Genomic DNA, 24892 nt, shown 5'->3' with positions numbered 1-24892 from the left:
GCTAAGCAGGCATCCAGGGCGTGAACCAAGGCGTGGGACAGCAGCTGCCTCCCTTCTCTCTGTCCCTCTGGGAGATAAGAGCAAATAATATTCTTTTAATTTTTAAAATTTTTTTTAGATTTATTTTTATTATTTTTTTTTATTGGAAAGGCGGATATATAGAGAGGAGAGACAGAGAGGAAGATCTTCCGTCCGATGATTCACTCCCCAAGTGAGCGCAACGGGCCGATACCATGCCGATCCGAAGCCAGGAGCCTCTTCCGGGTCTCCCACGCGGGTGCAGGGTCCCAAAGCTTTGGGCCGTCCTCGACTGCTTTCCCGGACCACAGGCAGGGAGCTGGAAGGGAAGCGGGGCTGCTGGGATAGAACCGGCGCCCATATGGGATCCTGGGCATGCAAGGTGAGGACCTTAACCACTTGTGCCACCGCGCCGGGCCCATTATTTTTTTTTAAACTAAGGAAAAAAGGAGGAACCAAATCTGATGACTCTATGCACACTCCACGCCCGGAACTGGGAAACTGAAAGAGTGCATCAGTGGTACCAGCAGGGATGTGTCTTTCTGAAAAAAAATCACCAGGGACTGATGCATTGGCACAGCAAGCTATTCCTCCATCTGCAGTGCCAGCATCTCATGTGGGCACTGGTTTAAGTGGGCACTGGTTCAAGTCCCGGGTGCTGCATTTCCCATCTAGCTCCCTGCTTGTGGCCTGGGAGAGTAGTTGAGGACGGCCCAAAGCCTTGGGACCCTGCACCCACGTGGGAGACCTGGAAGAAGCTCCTGACTCCTGGCTTCGGATCGGCAGTCACTTGGGGAATGAACCATCGGACAGAAGATCTTCCTCTGTCTTTCCTTGTCTTTGACTTTCCAATAATAATATATATATATAAAAAAGATACAGACCCCTGGGGAGATGGCTCAGGTTCATTTCTCTCCCTGTGAGCTAATAACACGATGTTGCAATGATGGGTACCCACTAGCGGGCAGCCCAGCCTGAGGTTGGCTACCTTCTGCTGTAGGGACACCCGACTTGGCAGGTGTAGCAACATCTCCTGGGCCCCAGCATCTAATATTGCCTGTGTCTTTCAGCTCCTTGAAAGGCAGATTGCCAAAGACAGAAAGTCACACACACACACACACACACACACACACACACACACACACACACACTTTCCCTCTGTTGCTTCATTCCCCCACCATAATTCTTTCCACAGGAAGGTTTCAATAAAGTCTTCCTTGGAAATAAGTCTTGACTGACAAGGCCCAACACCAGGGGCAAGCACCACACTTTTCATATAGTACACTACAGTCATCTCTAAGTTGACCGGAATGTCAAAAGTGTTTTCAAAATGAGCAGTGGCTCAACAGGCTAGCCCTCTACCTACAAGCGCCAACATCCCCTATGGACACTGGTTCGAGTCCTGGCTCCTTCATTTGTGATCCAGCTCCCACTAATGAACCTAGGAAAGTAGCAGAAGACGGCCCAAGTGCTTGGACCCTTGCACCCAGGTGGGAGACCCAGAGGAGGCTCCTGGCTTTAGATCAGCCCTGTTCCAGTCCTTGCAGCCATTTGGGAAATGAGTCGGTAGATCAAACATGGGCATCCATTGTGCAAGGGCTACAGCCTGAACATCAGGGGCAGGGGCTGCCCAGGACCAAGGCTGTGAGCCAAGACCCCAGGGCTAAGCAGGGTCCAGACAGGAGTGGCCAAGACCTACTGCAAGCTGCTACGGTCCATGGCCACCAGCTGGCCACCAGCAACCATCCCCACGCCCAGCCCTGCCTCTACTTGTCACGGTGGGCTTCTCTGAATGACCTTCGAGCCGGCCATCGGTATGGCTCCAACTATCAGTACCAAATTAAAACATGGAGCTCGTTTTTTTTTTTTCTCTTGAAAATATCATGCTTGGGGTGAGGTGAGTACAAACGACGCTGTGGCATAGCTCATGAAGCTGCGGCCTGCAATGCCAGCTTCCTCTATGGGCAATGGTTTGAGTCCCGGCTGCTCTACTTCCTATCGAGTTCTCTGCTTCCGGCCTGGGAAAGCAGCAGAGGATGGCCCAAGTGCTTGGGCTCCTGCTCCTGTGTGGGACATCCAGAAGAAGCGCCTGGCTCCTGGCTGGCCTTGTCATTGGGGCCATTCGGCCGTGCACTGGGGGATGGGAAAACCCCAGGTCCTTTTGTAAAGTGAAGACCCATGGCTGAATATTTCGGAATGCACCAATCTATGATAATCCAAAAATAAAAAAAAGACACCCTGGCACGGCCTATCTCAATAAAACTATTCATTTGAGGGGCGGAGGACACAGCCCTGCCAGCCCACCCCATGTAGATTTCATCTGTACACCAGACCATCCCTTCGCAGGCCTTGGAGCTTTCTTTTTCCTCCCTTCCTGGACAGTGGATTTCTTTTCCACCCACAAACACGTCCAGGCCCTCTACCTAGCACAGTGCCAGAACCCGCGTCCACCCCAAAGCGCCGGCGCCCCAGTGCCCTCAAGGGCGGAGTCGGGACGCAGTTACCAGGCAACAGGGAGGAAGTCCCGCCCTCCCAGTTCCCTTAGCATCCCACCACACGTCCGCATCCAACCAATCAGAAAGGAGAACTGTGCACGCCATGCGTCCGGCCGCCGTCTCCCTCCCCCGCCGCCCGCCCCACCCCCACCCCACCACTCAGGGGGAACCGGGGTTCGAGAACAGCCTGACGCCGCCGGGGCCGCCGCGAGTCGCCGCCCTCAAACCTCGCGCCCGGTCCCCCGCCAGCGGCTTCCCGTCCCCGGGTTCCCCCGAAGGGACACGCTTCCCCTACTCAGGCAGCCAGCCAGCCGCTCCTCATGGCGGCCGGGCGCGGGGTACGCACCTGAGGACGCGGGGCCGCGGGGTCGGAGGCCTGGGCCGCCGGGGAGGGCCGAGGGCGGCGCCCCGGGCGAGTGTGGCTGAGTGGGCGGCCGCCGAGGCCCTGGTCTCCACGCGAGCCCTTCTGTTCTTGCTTTCCCTCCTTTTTTTTTTTTTTTTTTTGTTTCCTTTAACATTTATTTATTTATTTTTGAATTTTTTTGTTTGCTTCCTGGAAGGCAGCCTGGACCCGGGTGTCCGCAGCAGCGCCCCAAGTGGGAGTTTGCTGTTTCCGGTGCTTTGAGAAGCCAATGGGGGCTGCGCGCCGCAGTCCACCCTGGGGCCAGCTGGGCCTGGCCCCGGTCAATTTCTTCTTTTTTTTTTTTTTTAATTTTTATTTTTGCAGGATTACAATGGGAATGACCAGTGCAACGGCCTGACCGCTTGCACGGTTTGGGTTTTTTTTTTTTTTTTTTCCATCCAGAAACTCCAGCAACCTGTCCTGACCCACGCATGGACTCAGTGGCTTCCCATGTAGTCCTGAGCTGCCCATTCAAACCATTACAGCCTGACTTTACTGAGTGCTTTTCAGTGACGTCTTTTGAAATTGTCAAAAAAAAAAAAAAAAAAAGAAAAGAAAAGAAAATAGAAGGGTGCCACCGACCTCCCGCCCGCTGGTGGAATAATATCGGCAAGTTGTTCAGAGTTGAGATGGAAGCTTTATTGGAAAATCCGCTCCTGGGCCCTCTTCGTGCAGAGGGGAAGGAAGAGGGAAGTGAAAAGGGCTCCTGAGCTAAGTGTGGAGGAGTTTTATAACCCCCTAGACACATTGGCAGGCACAGGGGCTGTCTGTGTCCCGACTATGTAAGGCATATCCATTCAGGGGTGCCATTGGTCAATTGGAATCCCGACAGGTCGGGGCCATAACTGGCTCCTGTGGTTTTTTTTTCTCCAGGCTGAAGCCTGGGAGATACGCTGGGCGGAGCAGACCAGCCCCCTTGTCTCTAGTGCCCTGGGCAGCCATCAATGGCAAAATGGCTAAATTGTCACCTTGCAAGCACCAGTTCGGGTCCCAGCTGTTCTTCTTCCCTTCCAGCTCCGTGCATGTGGCCTGGAAAAGCATTCGAGGACAGCCCAAAGCTTTGGGACCCTGACCCGCTTGGGAGACCCAGTTGAAGCTCCTGGCTTCAGATTAGCTTAGCCCTGTCCGTCTGGCCATTTAGGGAATCAACCAGTGGGTGGAAGGTCTTTTTAATTTCTCTTGTCTGAATCTGACCTGCGTTTTTGATAAAAATAAATATAAAATCTTTTTTAAAAATTCCATTAGACATTCGCATTGCTCAAGGGTCGGTGTTTCTTTCTTTCTTTTTGTTAATGGATTATCTCTTTTTTATTGGAAAGGCAAATGCACAGAGAGGAGGAGAGACAGAGAGGAAGATCTTCTGACTGGTGATTTCTCTCCCCAAGTGGCTGCAATGGCTGGAGCTGAGCTAATCCGAAGCCAAGAACCAGGAGCTTCCTCTGGGTCTCCAGCGTGGGTACAAGGTCCCAAGACATTGGGCCTTCCTCGACTGCTTTCCCAGGCCACAAACGGAGCTGGATGCCCTTCCGATAAAAAGAAAAAAAATGAAGAACTGAGGTTCTGATTTGGAATGGAAAAGCAAGCTCCTCCGTGGAAGCAAGGTGAGATGTAGTCTTCCTCCAGATCCCAGGTGTTTGGTATCATGTTAGCACCCGTGGGATGCCCGAGTCTCATCCTGAGGAGCTGGAGTCCCGGCTCTGATTCTGCCTCCTGCTGCTGGTCACTGCGAGCTCTGTGGAGGGCAGTGGTGATGGCTCCCTAGAGCCCCACTGCACCCCTGTGGCAAGCCCAGCTGGGGCTCCCAGCTGTTGCACGCATCTGGGGAGGGAAACTTTTAAAATTTGTTTCTTAATAAGAATGAAAGTGTTTTTGAACACTCACACACATTGCTTGGGGAAAAAAGAAATACAAACTAAAGTAACGATGAAATATGTTTTCGGTATCAAGTTGATATGTATTTAAAAATTGGTTACTAGAGGGCACTGCTTGGCATGCTTGCATTCCATGTGACAGTGGGAATTTTGTGGGAAAGCAGCGCCCCCTGCCGGCCAGTGGGTACACTGCAGCTTCTGTCCTGAAACTGTAACCATGACTTCTGCTAAACCTCAAATGCAGAAATTTACGAGGCCCATCCAGAATTGCTGGTCTTCCAATTTTGAAAACTGAGAACAGCGTGATAGCTCTGCTGTGTAATCCTACGGCTCCAGCCACCTGCATCCCAATATGGGTATTGGTTCACATCCAGGCTACTCCGCTCAGCATCCCAATCCCTGCTTGTGTCCTGCAAACACAGTAGCAGATGGCCCAAAGCCTTGGGACTCTGCATTTGCGTGGTGACGTGGAAGACGCTCCTGGTTCCTGGCTTTAACATGGCCCAGCCCGGGTCATCCACCGGGGATAATGTGGATGGAAGATTCTCTGTCTGTCTCTCACTTGCTCTGTAATTCTGACTTATTTTCTTTCTTTCTTAAAGATTTATTGGGCCTGGCGGCGTGGCCTAGCGGCTAAAGTCCTCGCCTTGAATGCTCTGGGATCCCATATGGGCGCCAGTTCTAATCCCAACAGCGCCACTTCCCATCCAGCTCCCTGCTGGTGGCCTGGGAAAGCAGTTGAGGACGGCCCAATGCTTTGGGATCCTGCACCCACGTGGGAGACCTAGAGAAAGTTCCTGGATCCTGGTTCCGGATCGGCATAGCACCAGCCGTTGCGCTCACTTGGGGAGTGAATCATCGGACGGAAGATCTTTCTATCTCTCTATCTCTCCTCCTCTCTGTATATCTGAGTTTGTAATAATAAATAGATCTTTAAAAAAAGGATTTGAGAGATGAGAGACAGAGAGGAAGATCTTCCATCTGATGGTTCACTCCCCAAGCTGCCGCAATGGCTAGAGCTGAGCCAATGTGAAGTCTGGAGCCAGGAATCCCCAAGCAGGTGCAGGGTCCCAAGGCTTATGGGCTGTCCTCGACTGCTTTCCCAGGCCACAAGCAGAGAGCTGGATGGGAAGCGGGGCTGCTGAGATTAGAACCAGTGCCCATATGGGATCCTGGTGAGGTCAAGGCGAGGACTTTAACCACACTATCATGCCAGGCCCTCTTTTTTTTTTTTTTTGTAATTGTGATTTTCAAATAAGTAAATCTTAAAAAGACAATAGCTTGTGCACAGGCGGACTCGAGTGTCCAATGATTCACAAGTGACCGCAATGGCGAATGCTGCATCAGTCTGAAGCCAGGAGTCAGGAACTTCTTCCAGGTCTCCCATGTGGGTGCAGGGTCCCAAGGCTTTGGGCCGTCCTCGACTGCTTTCCCAGGCCATAAGCAGGGAGCTGGATGGGAAGTAGAGCTGCCAGGATTAGAACCATATTGGACCCTGGCACATTCAAGGTGAGGACTTTAGCCACTAGGTCACAGTGCCAGGCCCCTGTTTCTCTCTCTCTCTTTTAAAATACTTTATTTTATTGGAATGACAGATTTACAGAAGGAAGAGACAGAAGGACCTTCCATCTGCTGGTTCACTCCCCAAGTGGCCACAATGGCCAGAGCTGAGCTGCTCTGAAACCAGGAGCCAGGAACTTTCTCTGGTTCTCCCATGTAGGTGCAGAGTCCCAAGCATTTGGGCCATCCTCCACAGCTTTCCCAGGCCACAAACAGGGAACTGGATGGGAAATGGATCAGTCGGGACATGAACTGATGCCCACATGGGATGCCGGTGCTTGCAGGTGGAGAATTAGCCAGTTGAGCCATCATGTCAGCTCCTTGTGAATGGTTTTATCCATGGTTTAGGATAATGGTGAATCATTCTGTAGCTAGCAGCATCCACTAGAAGGCACCCAAGGGCTGTGCCAAGCTGTTTCTTAGGTTGGTTAGGTCACTTTCCAACACACACACCGTCTCTCACCCCTGGGCTGTACTCCAGTGTTTCTCTGCAGGTTTACATATTTGAGTCAGTGTGAGACAGAAGGAAAGTAAGACACAGAAACACAGAGAGATCTTGCCCCTGTTGACTCTTCCCCCGAAGTGCCTGCTTGGGATCCGGCCGAAGCCAGGAGCCTGGACCTCCAGCACGTCTCCTCCTTGGTGGCCCTGGGTGCACTTAGCAGGAAGTCAGCCAGGACAGAAACCTGCAGCAAATACAGGATGTTGGCATCCCACGTGGTCCCTAAGTCTGCTGCACCCCAGTGCCTGCCTAGCAGTACGTATTTTGACTAGAAGAGATGATTTTATAAGGGGACATGGACATGGAGCCTGAGTAGAGCCGGAAGGGCCCCCCCCCCAGACCTTGGAGCAAGCTTGGCTGTTAAGTGACGATGATAAACTACGTGGCCCAGGCAGCACACAATCCAGGACAAGAAAAGAATCTGAACGAATGTGGGGGCCGGGGCGTCCCTAGCTGCAGATCAACCCCAGCACGGGACTGGTGAGCACCCACACCAGCCGGCTCTGGGCTGCCCTTAGTGCCTCTGCCTTCAGCCAGGACTAATCATGGCGGCGCCACTTCCGCCGGCGCGTCGGGTGAAAGGTTGCGGACGATGGCGGCGCCCAGCAGCGGGTGAGGCGTGCAGGGCAGGATGGCGCTGGCGGCGGCGGCGGTGGCGGCCGGGGCTCGGCTGGGCCGGCGGCTGGGCGGCCCCGGGTGCTGGCGCGGGCACTGGACGGCGGCCGGGCGCTCGCGGAGCCGGCGCGAGGCGGCCGAGGCCGAGGCGGACGCGCCGGTGGCGCAGTACGTGGGCGAGCGGGCGGCGCGCGGCCATCGCGTCTTCGTGTGGGGCTTCAGCTTCTCGGGGGCGCTGGGCGTGCCCGGCTTCGTGGTGCCCAGCTCCTCGCCCCGGCCCCGCGCCGGCTCCCGGCCGCGCCGCCGCATCCAGAACGTGCCCTACCGCCTGGAGCTGGACCAGAAGGTGGGCGCCGCGGCCTGCTGCTCTTCATCGGCGCCCTCCTCCTCCTCCTCATCTCCCTCCTCCTCTTCATCTTCCTCCTCTTCATCATCTTCCTCCTCCTCGCCTGCCTGCCTGCCGCCCTCGGCCCCGTGGAGGGAAGCTGGCCGCCAGGCTTCGGGGAAGGGCGCTGTTCTAGCCACCCTAGGGGGCTGGTTGCTGAGCTTTCTAAAGGGGGTGACCGGCTGTGTTTGTGTGGGGCTCCTGTCATGGCTCAGCCAGCCCTGTGAGTGAGTGAGTTCCACGGGAGGAAAGGGGTCCCACAGGTGATGGGGGGACCCTGGCATGGGATCGCCCGCGGGGCTAGCCTGGGCAGGAGAACCCAGAAGGGCGGTTGAGGTGGTGAACGTGCCCCGGGGGAGGGAATGCCATTGAATGCCTTTTATCACTTTGATATCTAATGCTGTGAATTGTGTATTTGGTAGTCTAGCTCTGCTTTTATTTGAAAAGACTTATCTACTTTTATTGGAAAGGCAGATTTTCAGAGAGGAGAACCAAAAATGAATAGTCTGTTGGATCCACTGGCTCACTCCCCAAATGACTGCAATGAGTGGAGCTGAGCTGATCCGAAGCCAGGAGCCAGAAGCTTCTTCTTGGTTTCCCACGTGGGTGCAGGGTCCCAAGGCTCTGGGCCGTCCTTGACTGCTTTCCTAGACTACAAGCAGGGACTACAAGCAGGGAGCTGGATGAAAGTGGAGCAGCTGCGACCCCAACCAGTGTCCCTATGAGATGCTGGTGCTTGAAGGCGGAAGATTAGCCAATTGAGCAATCATACCAGGCCCTGACCCTCCCCCTGCCCATAATCTCTTAACAATTCTTTGCCTGATTCAAGATCACAAAGGTTGTTTTCTTCTAGAACCTTCATAGCGTTAGTTCTTACTTATGTCCATGAACCACTTTGAGTTGCGAACCCTCCGTGGGTGGCTCGTTTCTCAGCCCCTCCTGTGCGGACTGTGGCCATCTCCGCCCTTGCCCTCCTCAGGCTGCTTTGTTCATGTTTTGTTTCCTATTTAGTTGGCTGTTGGACTTGAGGCTCTTGCCGTCCGTGCTTAGGCAGGCGTTGCGCGCAATGGCTGAGGTGCTGTTCGTGCGGTCTGCTTCCCGTGGTGGCACCTGGGTTTGCATCCTGACCCCTCTCACCCCGGGAGGATGCCGGTGTCGTCTTTTACCCCCCACGTGGGGGAGATGTAATCCAGTTTTGTGCTCACAGCTTCGGCCTGGCCCAGCCAGAGATGAATGTAAGGATATTCATTCATCTATTTAATTTTTTTTTAAAGATTTATTGATTTCATCGGAAAGGTAGATTTATTAAGAGAAAGAAAGAGAAAGATCTTCTACCTTCTGGTTCACTCCTCAAATGATTTCAACAGCCCAAGCCGAGCCAATTTTCTTCTAGATCTTCTATGATTATATGGGGTCCCAAGGCTTTGGGTCCGTCCTCTGCTGCTTTCCCAGGCCACAGGCAGGGAGCTGGATGGGAAGTGGAGCAGCTGGGACACGAACTGGTGCTCGTATAAGTTGCTGGGGCCCCAGGCAGAGGCTTTAGGCTCCAAGAACAGGGCGCCAGCCCCCTCTGCCTTCCTAAACAACTTAGTAAACGTGTCGGGAGAGGGCATGGCTGTGCTGACTGCTCGGGGCACCGGAGCAACCAAAGGCGAGAAGCCCCGACGGTTTCTCATGAATAAATAGTACTCAGTGTATTTGCCACTGGTCAGCGCCCCAAAGGTGGTAGTTTTGATTTTTACCAATTATTTTTGGTCCAGTGCTCTTGCTTCTCGTAGAGTGATGGGCTGACCTGGTCACAGTGCCCGAGCTAGGAGAGCTCCTGGCACCTAATCCATCCCCAGCACTTAAGGCTGATGTGGGGCAGGTGCCCCTCAAACGCTGTCACACGGATGAACGGGCCTTGCGGTAAAATGTGTGCTCACCAAATATTTGTCGGATGTTAAACAAACCTGCGTCGCCAAGCAATGAGAGTGAGCATGGGGTACTGGGTGTCGTTTTCAGAGTCAGCGGCTTCTCGGTGTGGCCGGGGCCACCTTCTGCCCCCCATCCTGTTCACTCCCTCCTGCTGAGAGCGTGACAGGTGTGGGCCCTCCAGAGGCCAGACAACTCTAGTTTTCTTTCTTTTGTTTTTAAGATTTATTTATTTTTGTTGCAAAGTCAGATATACAAAAAGGAGGAGAGACAGAGAGGAAGATCTTCTGTTCCATGATTCACTCCCCAAGTGACCACAGTAGCCAGTGCTGCGCCAATCCGAAGCTGGGAGCCAGGAACTTCCTCTAGGTCTCCCATGCGGGTGCGGGGTCCCAAGGCCTTGGGCCGTCCTCGACTGCTTTCCCAGGCCACAGGCAGGGAGCTGGATGGGAAGTGGAGCAACCTAGCACAATGGGTTAAGCTGCTGTTTGCGTCACTGGCATCCTGTATCAAGTGTTGACCAAGGCTGTACTGCTCTGCCTCCATCCTGCTCCTTGCTAATGCACCTGGGAAGGCAGTGGGAAATGAAACAAGTGTTGGATCCCTGCTAGCTGTATGGGGGACCAGGGTGGCATTCTGGTCCTGGCTTTGACCTGGGTCAGTCTTGGTTACCGTGGAAAAATCTCTGTTCTTCTCTCCCTGTCTCATTTGCTCTGCGTTCCAGATAATGCCTACGTAAATAAATACCTCTTATAAAAAAGGTGAGATGGTGGGGCCAGTGCGGTGGCTGAGCACACTAATCTTCCACCTGCAAGCACCGGCATCCCATATGAGCACTGGTTTGTTCCGGCTGCTTCATTTCCCCATCTAGCTCCCTGCTTACAGCCTGAAAAAGCTGCGGAAGGTGGCCCCGGTGATGGGATACCCAGAGGAAGTTCCTGGTTTTTGGCTTCAGGTCACCTCAGCCTGGCTCTGCCCATTGTGGCTATTTGAGGAGTGAATCAGCAGATGCAAGATCTTTCTGTGTCTCTCTTCTCTGTAAATCTCCCTTCCTAATAAAAATAAGTTAATCATCGGGGGCGGAGGGGGGGCCAAGATGAGATGAGATGAGCTAACTCGTGGCTGTCATGTTGTAAGCGCTCAGCCCCCCGTTAGTGGCCGAGTCTGTCACACCTGTTGTCGGCATGTGATCATAGCCTGTCGCTGGTTGCTGAAGAAACCTGCATGTCCCAGGCTCCTTCATGCTCTGTGGGAACTCATTTTTTTAAATTTTTGTTTGTTTTGTTTTGTTTTTCCAGATCTCGTCTGCTGCTTGCGGCTATGGCTTCACCTTACTGTCCTCCAGAACCAAGGATGTCACCAAAGTCTGGGGAATGGGGCTCAACAAGGACTCGCAGCTGGGCTTCCACAGGAGCCGCAAAGATAAGAGTGAGTGAGCCGCCCAGCCCTGGCCGCGCGGTCGCCATTGCACCCACGCCTGCCCAGGGCATCCCCTGTGGGTGTCAATCCTTCAGGCACAAGGGCAGCCACCTGCCCCTGGCAGACAAGAGAAGGCTTTTTCTTTTATTTGAAAGGCAGGGTGACCGGAAGCACTGCAGAAAGAGATCGTCTGTTTGCTGGTTCATTCACAGGTTGTGGTAGTCAGGGCTAGGCCAGGCCGAAATCAGGAGCCCAGCCACTCCAGCCGGGCGTCCCATGTGGGTGTCAGGGGCCCAAGACCCTGGATCATCCTCTGCTGCTCTCCTGAGGCGTATTAGCAAGGAGCTAGACTGGAAGCTGGGCCTCTGCATTGAGTGTCCATATGGGACGCTGGCATTGCAGCTTAACTCGCTATGTTGACCCCTCTTCAGTATTTTGGGGGACAGTCATAGGGACCAGTGCTGTGGCACAGCATGTGAAGCCCCTGCTTGTGACACTGGCTTTCTGTGTCAGAGTGCCAGTTGAGGTGCCATCGCAGCTATTCTACTTCCCTTTGGTCTTCTTGTGAATGCAGTGTGTGTGAGACAGGGCTGACGGCTCACCTGCGAGGGCCTCCTGTACCCGCATGGACACCTGGCCTGAGCCCTGGGCTCCTGCCGTTGGCCTGGCCCAGCCCTGGAGAGTGAACCCTTGGATGGAAGTTCTCCCTTTTGCCCTTCTGCCTTTCAAATAAAATACAAACCAATAACAGTTTGAAAAGCATAAATGATATTAACTGATATGTAAAGAGATTTCTTTGAGAAGACCAAGTGTGCCATCTGTGAGCTGGCTTTGTGGGGCTGGGGTTGGGCATCGGTCTGGCTTTGGGGCTTTGAGTGAGTCATTCCTCCTTGACTCTTTTGTCGGCCCTGGGTGGCGTGGGCGTTAGGCATGCTGGGTGGCTCTCAGTCTGGGTGTTAGTATCATGGTGGTTGTTCAGACAGGGGCTACGAATATGTGTTGGAACCCTCACCCGTCCCGCTGCCTCTGGACAGACCTCAGGAGACCCGGGTGCTGCAGGTGGCCTGTGGCAGGGCGCACTCCCTGGTGCTGACGGACAGCGAAGGAGGTGGGTGACCCAATGGGAGCCTGGTGCTGGGAGAGGCCATGTTACCCCAGGTGGATAAGCACCCTCTGTGGCTGGCTTCCGCAGGGCCGGATTGGGCAGAGCTGGCCAATTTGAGTGACAGTGCCCGGCATGCCCCCCCGCCCCCCGGGCCTCTGCTCCCACTCCCTTGTCCTGTGTCACCACAGCAGGCCATGTGTCCGCTTGGACCAGGTGACACCTGCTGGTCCTGTCTTCTTCCTGTGGTGGGGGGTCTGTCAGAGCCCTGGTCCCCCTCCAGAAGAGTACGCATTTGCAGGGAAGGCCCAAAGCACCTGCCTTGCCTCATCGTGTGAGTGTGTGCAGAAGTGCGCGTGATGGGAAAAGATGTCAGGCCTAAGAGCTTTTCCAAGAGGGGATTTGATGTCAGGGGCAACCTAGTAGCAGGTGTCAGGAATGGAAGGATGGAGCCGGGCCCTGGAAGGTGTGGGCCTAACATCCCCATGGGTCAGCCTGAAGATGCCGGGTGTGTTGCCGAAAGGAAGTCTGGGTGAACGGATGGTCGGGGCCGCTTGGAGTCCCTTCTCCCTTCCTCCCTGCCCGCCATTGACCTGACGTCCTTAGACCCGGGAGCCCACAGTCTGAACTGCTGATGGTGTGTGTTCTCTAGTCTTCAGCATGGGGAACAATTCCTACGGGCAGTGCGGAAGGAAGGTGGTGGAAGGTGAAGTTTACAGGTGAGATTCTGGAAACAAAGCCCTCCCGGGAATGCTGCTGCGTTAGCCACTCCTCTGCTTCCTGCCACGAGTGGAGCCGCTCAGAGTTCCTGAGCTGCGGGGACGGAGAGCGTGGGAACACGCGGGGGTGTGCTGGGAGCAGCACAGCTTAAGCTGCCACCTGGAGTGGCGGTTCAAGTCTCGGTTGCTCTGCTTCCAGTTCAGCTCCCTATCACTTTAATCTTTGCTCTGTAGTTCCTTGTATTGCCCTGCCAGGCCCCGGTCTTACTCTCAGCCCTGACTACCTGTGGCAAGTCACCTGGGGTTTGGCTTTGTTTTCATGTCGCAGCCTATCCCTGCCTTGTCTGCGACCCTGAGGCTTGCTCTAGCGTTGACTGGGTGTGGAGGCGTGGAAGTGTTGGGAGGGTTGTCGGTCTCCCGCTAGCAGACCCTGACTGTGCACATGGAGCTCACCATGACCATTTTTTCTTTCCTTTCCCCAACTTGGCTTCCAATGGCAGTGAAAGTCACAAAGTCCACAGGCTGCAGGACTTCGATGGACAGGTGGTCCAGGTGAGAGCCGGGGTCTAAGAGCCACTCAGCCTGCCCTTGGGGGCTTTCTGCAAGGTTACACGTTGGCATGGGATGGTGGCATGGTCATCAGGGAGACTGTGTGGATGGATGGATGGATGGATATTACCTGGGAGTCGGACAGCCAGGGCACCATGGAAGGGCATGCGGGTATCACAGGTCACAGTTGAACCAGGCGTGTCACGACCCTGGCCCTGCGTGTAGTGTTTCTCAAGCAGGCTTCTGGGTCATGCAGCTTTGAGTTCAACTCCCTGCCTGAGTGTTAACTGAGCTTCTTGAGGTGCCCCTCCTGCCCGGGTGGCCATGGGCACCGCCTTAACAAGGTGCCTGGCATAGCAGGTGCTCAATGAGCAATGTTTCTCCTCAGAAGGCTAGCGCTCCTTAGAGTGACTGAGCCTGGAATGTAAGGTGACAGGTGCACCTCGGGGGTAGGAGCAGGGTCCCAGGGCAGTGTGAGGGGTGAGGAGGGCAGAAGACAGATGTTGGAGAAGATCATGATTGTTGCAGGCACCGAGAGGGGACTGTGTGGTGATGAGATGCAGAGCGTGAGCAAGGCAGAGATGCCCCAGGGCTCACGTAGGCTGGTGAAAGAACCTGGGCCCTTGACTCTGGCGAGTGCAGTGTCAGTGGAGTATGAGGTGGAAGCTAGACTGGCAGATCCGGGGAGAGTGAGGCGTGGAGGGGGAGTGGGATAGGAGCTGCGGGGAGGGCGCTGGGCTCCCAGCAGCCTCTTGTGTCCACCTGCCAGGTCGCCTGTGGTCAGGATCACAGTCTCTTTGTCACGGATCGAGGAGAAGTCTATTCGTGCGGATGGGGCGCTGACGGGCAAACAGGTACTGTCCCTGGCTCCCGACGGGTGGCGTGGGGCCCCAGCCCAGGTCATAAAGAAGTGACCTAGAAGGCCCTTCCGGGCCACGACGCACCTTCCTGCTATGGCTCCTCACTTCCCTGGGGGCCCCACTGTTCCGTTCACCACGCCCACGGCTCCCACTGAAATGACTCAGCAAGCACCGTGGGCGAGTTGCTGGCTCTTGGTTGTTTTGCTGACTGTCCTCCCTGGTGGCTCTTTCCCACCTGAGCTGAGCCATGTTGGATCGTGATCTGATCTGTCCTTGTATTACATTTCTGGAAGCCCTGAGGACTTGAGGTGGCCATCTTTTCCTCTAGAGACCATTGTGCCTGTTGCCTGGGGATACTGCCAGTAAGATACTGTCCTGGTCCCCTTGGGTTGGGGGGGGCCCTGGCCCGTGTCGCTGCCTTGGTGGCTGCCTGAGGAACCCTGCCTGGGGCTGTGCAGGCGTTAGCAGGTGTTCTCATTACAGGTGCTGTCTAGCCATCCTCTGCTGGCTGTTCACCATGCCAGCTTCACTTAGCCTTGATGGGAGGGTGTGAGGGGCTCTTGGTGAGCCTCCTGTTTTGTAGTGAGTGCAGCAGTGCCCGGGGAATGGCAAAGTCTGATGGGGTCGCACAGTATTGGTATTCCACCTTGGCCAAGTTTCTTACTGAACTTAGACCTAGAAAATTCCAGGGGTTGAGAAGAGGCAACAAATTACAATCCAAGAGGACACGGAGAAGGGCGTCCGTCACGTGAGCAGCTGTAGGAACAGACTGGGCCTGATCACCCAGGAAGTCTTTGCCAAGTGCTACTAGAAAGGGTGAGAAAGTCCTCTGCCCTTTTGTTAGGTCTGGGCCACTACAACATCACCAGCTCCCCCACCAGGCTGGGAGGAGACCTCGCTGGCGTGCGCGTCATCCAGGTGGCCACCTACGGCGACTGCTGCCTGGCTGTGTCTGCCGACGGGGGTCTCTTCGGTTGGGGCAACTCTGAGTACCGGCAGCTGGCATCCGTCACTGACTCCACACAGGTAAGGAGCTCACCGCCAGCACGCGGCGAGAAACTTGAACACCCAGAGCAGGAGGCATGGTCAAAGGGGCACCCCGCCATGTCATGATGTAAGGTGCTGGTTAGGGCCTCATTATTGGCACATAGAGGAGACGGCCCAGGTGGCGTTGTGTGTGGTTGTGCCCACTGGCCTATATGTAGGGCTGTGGGACTTTCTGGAGTCCCCGGGGTGCCACCGTATACTTTAGGGCACAGTATAATACACCTGCAGGTAAGTGCCCGATTGGCAGTCTGCTGCTTCCTGGAGACCTCATCCCAGTCTCAGCCATGGGGGGACCCTGCCTGTGGCCCCACCCCTGAGTCTGCCCCCTTTCTCATGGAGGCGAGCTGCTAGCAAGACAGGGTTTTTAACATTTTATTAAGGAGGTGGCAAACCTAAGCAAAATGGAGATTGTTACAGAGGCGTTTCTTTCTACTCATCGTCCTCACTCAGCAATTCTCAAACCAAGGGCTTCTTTTTGAAAAACTAGAGCTACAGGGACCGGCGCTTGGTGCAGTGCCAAAGTCACTGCTTGGGATGTGTGCTGTGTCGGAGTGCCTGGTGTCGCAGATCACGGCTCAAGGCTGGGGACCCCGCCCCCGGCCCAGGGGGTGAGATCCAGGTTGTCTGACTTTGGCCTAGCCCAATGCTGGCCATTCTGGGCACCTGGGGAGTGAATCAGTAGGTCAAATAAAATGGAAATAAAGTTTTTAAATATAAATTTTAAAAATTATGTATTTATTTGAGTGAGATAGGGAGGGGAAGGACGGAGATCTTCCGTCTGCTGGTTTACTCCCCACGTGGCCACAATGGCTGGGGTTAAACAAGCCAAAGACAGGAGCCAGGAGCTGCTTCTGGGTCTCCCCTGTGGGTGCAGGGGCCCAGGCACTTGCGCCATCTTCTGCTGCCCTTCCAGACAAGGGTAAACCAAAGATCAGCCACAAAGATGAAAAACAAAACCAGTTTCCTTGTGGTCTGGCACACTGGCCAGTAGCAGTGGCAGGTTTAGTTCTGAGTGCTCTCTAGTCACCAGGGCAAAGAAAGCGTGGTTATTTATTTACTTGAAACTTGTTTTTCAGTGTAACAGCTTTGATACATGTTTATTTAGAGAGGCAGAGAGAGAGACAGACAGATGGAGATTTCCCATCCTCTGGTTCACTCTCCCAGTGCCTGCAGTGGCTGGGACTGGGAACTCAGTCCAGGTCTCCTGCGGGGGTGCCAGGGACCCAGACCCTCAAGCCATCACCTGCTGCCTCCTGGTGTGGGCGTTAACAGGAAGCGGAAATGCGGAGCAAAACCAGGACTTGAACCCTGGGCGCTTTCCGATGAGAGATGCAGATGTCTTAACCTCTGGGCCAGATCCGTCCCTCCCCCAGGCCCAGCGAGTGCATTGTTTCTAAGATCAGCAGAGAGAAGGGGCAGAGGAGGAGGCCCGCTCGTCCTGCTGCCCGGGGCCCCAGCAGCAGGGCCTTTCCAGGCCCACTCTGTGGTGTTGGTCAGGACGTAGGACCGTTGAGCCTCGGACCCCCCGCCCGCTCTCGCTGGCAACTAGCCAGCCGGTACCCACAGCCAGGCCTTCCCTGCTTCCTTGCCACGTGGCCTTCTCTGTGGGCCAGCTCATGGCATTGCAGTGGGTCTGAGCAAGCCAGTGGGAAGGCAGGGAAATGCCAGCGAGACAGCTGCCTGTGGCTCGTCATTGGATCTTGGAAGCGACACCCCTTCCTGGTGGTGCTTTGGTTAGGAGCCAGCCACTGGCCACGGGGGTCAGGCAGGGATATGAGAGGAAGGGACTGGGGTCCTTGGGAAGTGGCCTACAACAATTATGTACAATTATGTTTTTTTTTTTTTTCCTTTTTCTCTCTATATTTTAATAATAAATTCATTTTATTTTTGGTGATGTTTACATAGCTGAGAAGGATGCCTGCCCATGTGGACCACTGATTAGGGTGAGAAAGTTTGAGGAATGGGGCAAAGTGGACGAGACAGCTGCCTCCAGTCTGTTTCTTCTGGCATCTGGGGAATGTGGACAGAGAAGGGGAGAGGGCTGCTCCCAGCAGCCCAACCGCATCAGTCCCCAGGAATAGGGGAAGACCAACTGATGTCATCCCAGGGTCCCTGGTGTGGAGCATGCTCCGAGCGTCCTGCCTAAGTGGTTTTGATAGTTCTGAGGTGCTGTTGATTTCATTGCTCTAAGGCTGGGGAAATCCTTCTCAGGTCCATTGGCTGACAAAGTCCACCTTAGAGTCTCAGAGTCTCAGTTCGTTCAGATGCTTGTCTGGGGAGCTGTCTAATTTGTTCTGCCCTCTGTGGTACTGGGCACCCTCTGCAGTGAACTGGTTGTCATGTCCCCCATGTGCATCTGGACGTGCTGTCCACGGCGGCATTTCAGCAACCAGGGAGGCCCATTATGACACCTGTACTCCACGGTCAGACCACAGATACTGGGGTTGCTCCCCATGGTTGGAATTCTGAGTTCAGTGGTTCAGTTAGTAGGGGTCTATAAAGAAACCTCATCTGAGGTGACCCCCAAGTCCTGACTCCTGTGAGTCAGAACTGTGGTATGGGATCCGGCTCAGTCTGTCACCCACATCAGCCCACACACACTCTGGTGGTTGCAGTTGCTGGATCAGTTCTGTCTCCAGCCCCATCTCATACACAAGCCGGTGGGTGCTGGAGCCCAGCCTGACCTTGTCCACCATACACTTGGCCCTCAGGCACAGCAGCAGAGACTGCATTCCAGTCAGAACGATTTCCAGTAACCCCCACCAGGACACCCTCCCGCCCTAGTTCCCGCATATGCTGGTATGTGCAACAGACTGGTTTGTCTACATCCCATTCAGCTTTTGTACACACCCATGGGTGCTGCAGCCTAGCTCAGCCCGACTGACCCCACTATCCAGCCCTCACTTATGCTGGTGGGTGCTACCGCCTGTCCAGCCAGGGCCACCTCCAGCCCTGGTTCTCATGCTCACCAGTGGGAGCTGCAGCCCATCCGAGAGGTACCCACAGTTTCCTCTCTAGACCCTCTCCCATCCTTGGGTCTTGCAAACCAGGTGGTTCTGCAGTCTAGCTGGACAGGGCTTGCCCCCATTTCCAGCACCTGCCGGCTGATGCTGCGGCAAAGCCTGACCAGCCTGCACTTACTCTGGCTCCTGCATGCTCACCAGTGGATGTAGTTGTTTAGCTTAGCCTGGCTCTCCTGCTAACCCAGCTCACATGCAGGCCAGTGGGTGTTGTAACCCTGCCCAGCCTGCTCTGTGCTCAGTCTCAGCTCTCATGCTCACCAGCAGGAGCAGTGGCCCAGCAGGGAAGCCTCTGCAGCTACCCCCTTGGGGTCGCCCCCATTCCAGCTCTTACAATTGCTGGTGGGAGTTGCGATTGTTCACGTTTGCCGTGTGTCTGACGCTGACCGTGACCTGCCACGCAGCTGCTGACCCCTGCACCTGCCCTCGTGCTCTCCTCTCTGTGGGTGCTAGCCTGGGTCTCCTTCCTCCGCTGCCTTCTTTCGCCAGCCCCTCCTTTTTTTTTTTTTTTTTTAATATCACAAGGTTTTTTTTGTTTAAGGTATAATTATTTTTGTTTGAAAAAGTTGTATAGAGAAGGAAGAAGAGAGAAATGGGGAGATCTTTCATCTGTTGGTTCATGCCCCAAATAGCCAAAACCGAGCTGATCTGAAGCCAGGAGCTTCTTCCAGATCTCCCCAGGATCCAGAAGACTTGAACCTCCTCTGCTTTTTCCAGGCCATTCGCAGGGAGCTGGATGGGAAGTGGAGCAGCCAGGCCTTGAGCTGGCACCCATATGGGATGCCAGCATCCCACAGGCAGCTGTAATATGCTATGCCAGAGCCCTGGCACCATGCCTTCATGCTCACCTTTTTTAGAGAAAGGCTTATTTATCTTTTTCTATTTGTAAGGCAGATTTACAGAGAGAGAAAAAGAGGCAGAGAGGAAAGCTCTTTTACCTGCTGGTTCACTCCCCACATGGCCAAAACAGCCAGAACTAAGCCGATCCAAAGCCAGGAGCCAGGAGCCTGGAGTGTCTTCTAGCTCTCCCATGTAGGTGCAGGGTCCTAAGGCTTTGAGCTGTCCTCTGCTGTTTTCCCAGGCCATAAGCAGATTCCTGGATGGGAAGTATAGCAGCTGGGACTCGAACACACACTCACATGGCATGCCGGCACTTGCAGGCAGAAGATGAGCCAGTTGAGCTGTCATACTGGCCCCGCAGGTTTGTTTTCTAACAGTGTGCACCCTTCCTTTGGTTTAGGTCAACGTGCCCCGGTGCCTGCCCTTCGCAGGGGTGGGGACAGTGAAGCAGGCTGCCTGTGGCGGCACAGGCTGTGCCGTGGTGAACGGTGAGCCCCTTATCCCAGCAGCTCAGGGGGCACGGGGATTGGGGGCTGGATTGCCGAGGGCAGGATTGGGGTCCGCTAGACTCGCACGCCTGGCTGTGGGGAGAGCTCGTTGGACAGGGTGAGAGCCCTGGCGAAGTAGGATTTCCAGGCGGATGGCCGCCGGGGTCTCCAGGCAGGAAGTAATAGGTAGATATGGGGGGGGGAGAGGTTCGAGCTCAGAGCCTGGGCCCCTGCTCCTGGCGTTAAGCAGCCGACAACACTGAGAAGCATTCAACTTTCCTAACCATGCGTTCTGTTGCCCAGTGCCCAGAGCTTCTTGGCAGAAGCATTTGCCAATTTGGCTTATTCTGATCAGTGTGACTTGCAGAGCTGTCAGCAGGGGGCGCTGTGTTCAAGTCCTCTGTTTGGGGCACCTTTGTGGACCATGCCGCCCACTCCTGGGTCACCTTCAAGACATAGGAGGTTTGTGGGAGGCTGGCTAGACAGACTCCACAGGTGAGGTTATTTGAAATTTCGGGCTGGTCAGGAGACCAGGAGAGAAGGGGCAGGTCACATGGCTGGAAGCAACACCATTGTGAGGAGGGGGACACATCCTGGATTTGGGGGAGCAGGCCCCATGCAGTGTGACTCTCTGACTGTTGGCTTGTTCTGTGTGTGCAGGAGAAGGCCATGTGTTTGTCTGGGGCTATGGAATTCTTGGGAAAGGCCCAAACCTGCTGGAAACGGCGCTTCCAGAAATGATTCCCCCGACCCTCTTTGGCCTGACGGAGTTCAGCCCCGATGTCCGTGTTTCCCACATCCGCTGTGGCCTCAGCCACTTTGCTGCCCTCACCAGTAAGTGACCCCCCGCCGTGGGCTGCTCTCTGCCTTGGCCACTGCCCGGCGGCATGGCGTGGCGTGGCGTGGCATGGCGTGGTGTGGCTCAGCCACCGTGTGGATCCTCCAGGAGGGAGGCCAGTGCTGGGGCCCACCTGGCTGGAGGCTGTACAGTGTGTGTGTGTGTGTCTTTTTTTTTTTCCCCCCCCCTTCTCATCCTAGAATTTTGTCTCTGCCTCATCGGCTTTGTGGTTGAGCTCATATGAAAGTGGGTTTTCTTGAGAGGTCGGTGGGAGGGAAGGGGACCAGCAGGAAAGTGGAGGACACCAGAGGGGTTGTGGGTGATGAGGAAGTGGGGTCTCCTCCCTGGCCAAACCAGAGTCCTGCTCTGAGGCAGGCATGCGGACTGGGCACGGCAGGTGTATCAGCCCATCCTGTGGGTGGGGCAGAGCCGCCATCCCTCCCGACTGCCGGGAGAAGGGTCGGTCAGAGGGGGGCCAACACGGAGGCTGCTTCCAGGGTTTGCCTGATACCAAAGCCTGCAAATTCCCTGAGCGGGCGCTTTTCCAAGTTACCCGCCCGGCTCTGTCAGCTCTGTTTGCTGCTCCACGCTTGATCAGGCTGCCATGACAGAACCGTCCCTCATTAGCCTCTCTTTGTCGTCCTGAAGTAAATGAGAGACTTTTCCTCTCTCTTTTCTTTAAGGTTTATTTATTTTTATTGGAAAGACAGACTTATAAAGAGGAAAGACAGAAAGATTTTCCATTAACTGGTTCACTCCCCAAATGGCCATAATAGCCAATGGTCTGATCCAAGGCCAGGAGCTTCTTCTGGATCTCCCAAGCAGGTGCAGGGGCCCAAAGCCTTAGACCAACCTCTGTTGCTTTCCCAGGTCCCAAACAGGGAGCTGGATGGGAAGTGGAGCAGCTGGGACATGAACCAGTGTCCATCTAGGATGCTGCACTTGGAAGTGGAGGATTAACCACTTGAGCCATTGCACTGGGCCCAAGAAACACTTTGTTGTTAAACCTCTGGGCCACCGTTGGCCATGAAACTGGGGTCACGTTGACCTGGAGACTGCTGGATAGCGGCTGTTGTTCTAGGGTCCTGACCAGCTCTTGTCCGGAGTTTTGGCTGTGGCAGGGGACCCCAATCACACGTGCTGGCTGCAGCATGGGCTAGGAGGGTGACACTGCGAGGTTTTTTTTTTTTTCTGACTCCATGCAGAAAAGCCCTGGGGGCCGCTGCCTTGCCACTGTGACATGACATGAGACCCTCGCAGGCAGCAGTGTCACTGCTGAGCCAGGTATCTGCCCCGTTGGGGACTGTGAGTGGAAAGTCACGGGGACTGATACCGAGCACAGCGCTATGTGCGCTGTTGTTCTAGAGTGTTCTAAGGCTCAGCCCTATGCACTGAACATTTGGAAACGCATGCGAAGCGTTTGGTTTGAGTGGTCTTCCCTGTGGGCCGTGACCTCCCAGCTGTCAGAGGCTGCCCCTCCTGGAGAGCCTGCCCCGACCCAGCCTCCGTTTGCCTCCCTTTGCAGACCGCGGAGAGCTGTTCGTGTGGGGCAAGAACGTGCGAGGGTGCCTGGGGATTGGCCGCCTGGAGGACCAGTATTTCCCATGGAGGGTAAGGCTGGGCCCGGTGGGCTGCTGGATGACCCCTGAGTGTGCTGGGAAGGGTGTCCCCTCAAAAGCTCCTGACCCTTAGCAGACAGAGCAGAGGTTTTACGAGGAGGGCAGAGTAGGATGTGTGAGTGGGGGGTGTCTCACACCTGCCCTTGGCCTCAGATCCTCCCGTGGCATGGAAGAGAAGCACCCTGTGTGTGTAGGGGTGGGTACCCTGTGGAGCAGGGTTTCTGCCAGGAGGTGCATGTCCTGGCCAGGGAACCCCGGGGCTGTGTGGGTTACTTTGCTTGGGCATGGGGGGCGGGGGACACAGGTTAGTGAAGCGAAGGGCACCTGTGTGGGCAAGGCAAATACCCACTGCTAATGGCCTGCGCGGGTTGCTAGGAGCCCATCTGGGCCCTGTCACCGTGGAGGCGGCACGTTTTGCTCGGTGCCCCCCACCAACCTGGGGCGCCCGTGTGATGGCCAGGGGCTCAGGGCCTGTTTGCAGAGTGGCTGCTGGGACAGGCTCTGCTGCGGCTGACTGCTCTGGGAGCACGGGAGGACGGTGGGACTTGTTTACCAGCATCTGTTTGCCTTGTACGCTGAGTCCCTAATGGACTGTGTCCCCGGCCGTGGCCATGGCTCGGCACCTGTTACCTGTACTTTCCGCCTGGGGCCATCTGGCTCAGGCATGCCCCCCCCCCCCAAGCTGAGCAAGCACCCCAGGCTGTAGAGCTCCTGGCTGCTGTCACCCAGCCCAGGGGTGAATTCACACCTGCGCACCCCAGCCAGGGCTGTGGACCAGCCAGGGCTTCCTCAGGGATCTCCCCAGATTTGCACCTGCTTCTCTTTGCCTGTGGATGCTCTCCCAGGGCCAGGAGACACTGATTAGAAAGTGATGCTCTTGTTGAGAGAATGTTTGGGGCACTGCTTTCCCAGGCGTCCCTGTAGGATGCCTGTGTCCCAGGCAGTGGCTTAAGCCCTTGTGCCCCCATGCCATGAAGCCACCCAGCAGGTTGGGTCTCCCTCTGGGAAGTGGGCTGTGTGTTTGGGACCACGGCCGGGCCCCAGTGCTCCTCAGAGACACAGTAGGCGCTCCTCCCCGAGGCTGGTGGCGACCTGGGACACAGTGATGGAAGCCACTGGGCCAGAAGGACCTGGTTCCTAAACCAGGCCCGGGGCTGGGAGCAGGAAGGATCCATGGAGCCATGGTGGTCACCCCCGGGCAAGGCTGGGCCACCGCTTGGGGCCATGTGCCTGGGCCGGGGCCAGGGATGCCCAGTGCGCTGAGCATCAGCCTGCTGCGTGCATGGGCGGCCTGCTGGCCTGAGCGTGCCTGGCTGACATGACCTAGGGTTGCCTGTGTCCCCGCCATGTCCGCTCACGTGCGCCGGGCCTTGTGTTTGTTTCAGGTGACGATGCCCGGGCAGCCCGTGGACGTGGCCTGTGGAGTGGATCACACAGTGACCCTGGCCAAGTCATTCATCTGAGTCTCCCCCCGCTGGCGGCTCTGCAGAGGCAGGGGCCAGGCTAGCTGCCAAGGGGGCAGGCCCGCTGGTGTAGACGCCCGGTACTGGCTGGCTCCCAAGCCCTCAGTGGGTCCCTGTGGGGGTCCTGGAGTGAGTGTAACCTCCAACGGGCAGGCCTCCAAGGGGACAGGGACCGGGAGGCGATTCCACACTTCATGGCTGTTTGTGGGTAAGCCATGCTGGCCTCTGGCGTCACATGCTGCCGGAGACCCTGGGTTTGGGAAGGATGTAGTCTCCTGGGTCACTGTGTCCGACTGTAAGGCGTGGGCCGACTCAGGCTCTGGCTCCTTGCAGCGCATCCCGCGCCCTGGGCCAGCTGTGCCGTGTGTCTGGGACAGGCAGGTTGCAGTTTAGTGGTGGCAGCCAGGCTGGCCACAGCCTGGGGCTGTCCCTCACCAGTCACCACAGGCTGGCTGCTGGGACTCGCACCCGGCTGGGGATCCTGCCCACGGCTGCCCCGGTAGGCTTGACCTGGGGCCAGATTTTGGCCCAGGAGGGGGAAGGATCCAGAAATCACACACACGTACACATAAAAACCCCAAAACCCAAAAAGCCCAACCATCTGATTTAGGACCCCAGCTTGTCTTTGTCTTTGAAAATAACTTATAAAAAAATGTCTTTTGGAATAAAAATCTATTTTCTGCCTTTTGTGTTTGTAAGGGCTTAAAGAGGTCTTTTTTTTTTTTTCTTCCTTGATCATTTAGAGATTAACCTAAAAAAAAGCTAGGCTTTGGATTAAGATGCAAAGCAATGAAGAACGTTCTAGAAGACCCCTGTGTTCCTGAGCCGATGATCCCGCTCCGCTGAGGGTGGTGGGAGAAGACAACAGCAGGCACGCTGCAGCCTGCCCACCCCGTACCTTCTGTTCATCCACTCTGCAAGCACCGTGGGCCGCCCAGGGTACAGGGCCCGCCTGCCACGCTGGGTCATGCAGCTGGCACTTCAGGGGAGGAGGAACCACAGTGAACATGTTGGGGGGACCAGGTGGACTGTGGGAAAGCCAGAATTGGGGGGCCGGGAGTGGGAAGGCTGCACTTGAAGAACCATCTTGTGTTGCCTGTACCCTGCAGGAGCATAACGATTGCCCTCCCTGTCTTCATTTTTATTTGAAAGGCAGAAAGAGCTT

At 55.6% G+C, this 24892-nt stretch overlaps 1 protein-coding gene across 1 annotated transcript; it reads left to right on the top strand.

Moving 5' to 3' along the window:
- Positions 1-7480: 7480 nt before the first annotated feature.
- On the top strand, positions 7481-24403 carry RCC1L (RCC1 like). Its single transcript, XM_040972781.1, has 11 exons — positions 7481-7810; positions 11062-11191; positions 12162-12290; positions 12937-13003; positions 13504-13555; positions 14322-14406; positions 15257-15438; positions 19720-19807; positions 20468-20641; positions 22171-22256; positions 23650-24403. Exons 1-11 carry the CDS (start codon positions 7481-7483, stop codon positions 23725-23727), a joined length of 1401 nt encoding a protein of 466 aa, XP_040828715.1. The 3' UTR covers positions 23728-24403.
- Positions 24404-24892: the final 489 nt, after the last annotated feature.

Source organism: Ochotona curzoniae, unplaced genomic scaffold, assembly GCF_017591425.1.
Source record: "Ochotona curzoniae isolate NIBS_2020 unplaced genomic scaffold, NIBS_Ocur_1.0 contig_2321, whole genome shotgun sequence".
Taxonomy (NCBI): Eukaryota; Metazoa; Chordata; class Mammalia; order Lagomorpha; family Ochotonidae; genus Ochotona; species Ochotona curzoniae.
Note: the sequence above shows the minus strand (reverse complement) of the source record. Positions and strands in the feature narration are given on the sequence as shown.

Coding starts and splice junctions, on each gene's coding strand:
- RCC1L (XM_040972781.1), top strand. CDS start 7,481: ATGGCGCTGGCGGCGGCGGCGGTGGCGGCCGGGGCTCGGCTGGGCCGG. Junction 13,556..14,321: donor TCGATGGACAGGTGGTCCAG/GTGAGAGCCGGG, acceptor TCCACCTGCCAG/GTCGCCTGTGGTCAGGATCA. Junction 19,808..20,467: donor AGGCTGTGCCGTGGTGAACG/GTGAGCCCCTTA, acceptor CTGTGTGTGCAG/GAGAAGGCCATGTGTTTGTC.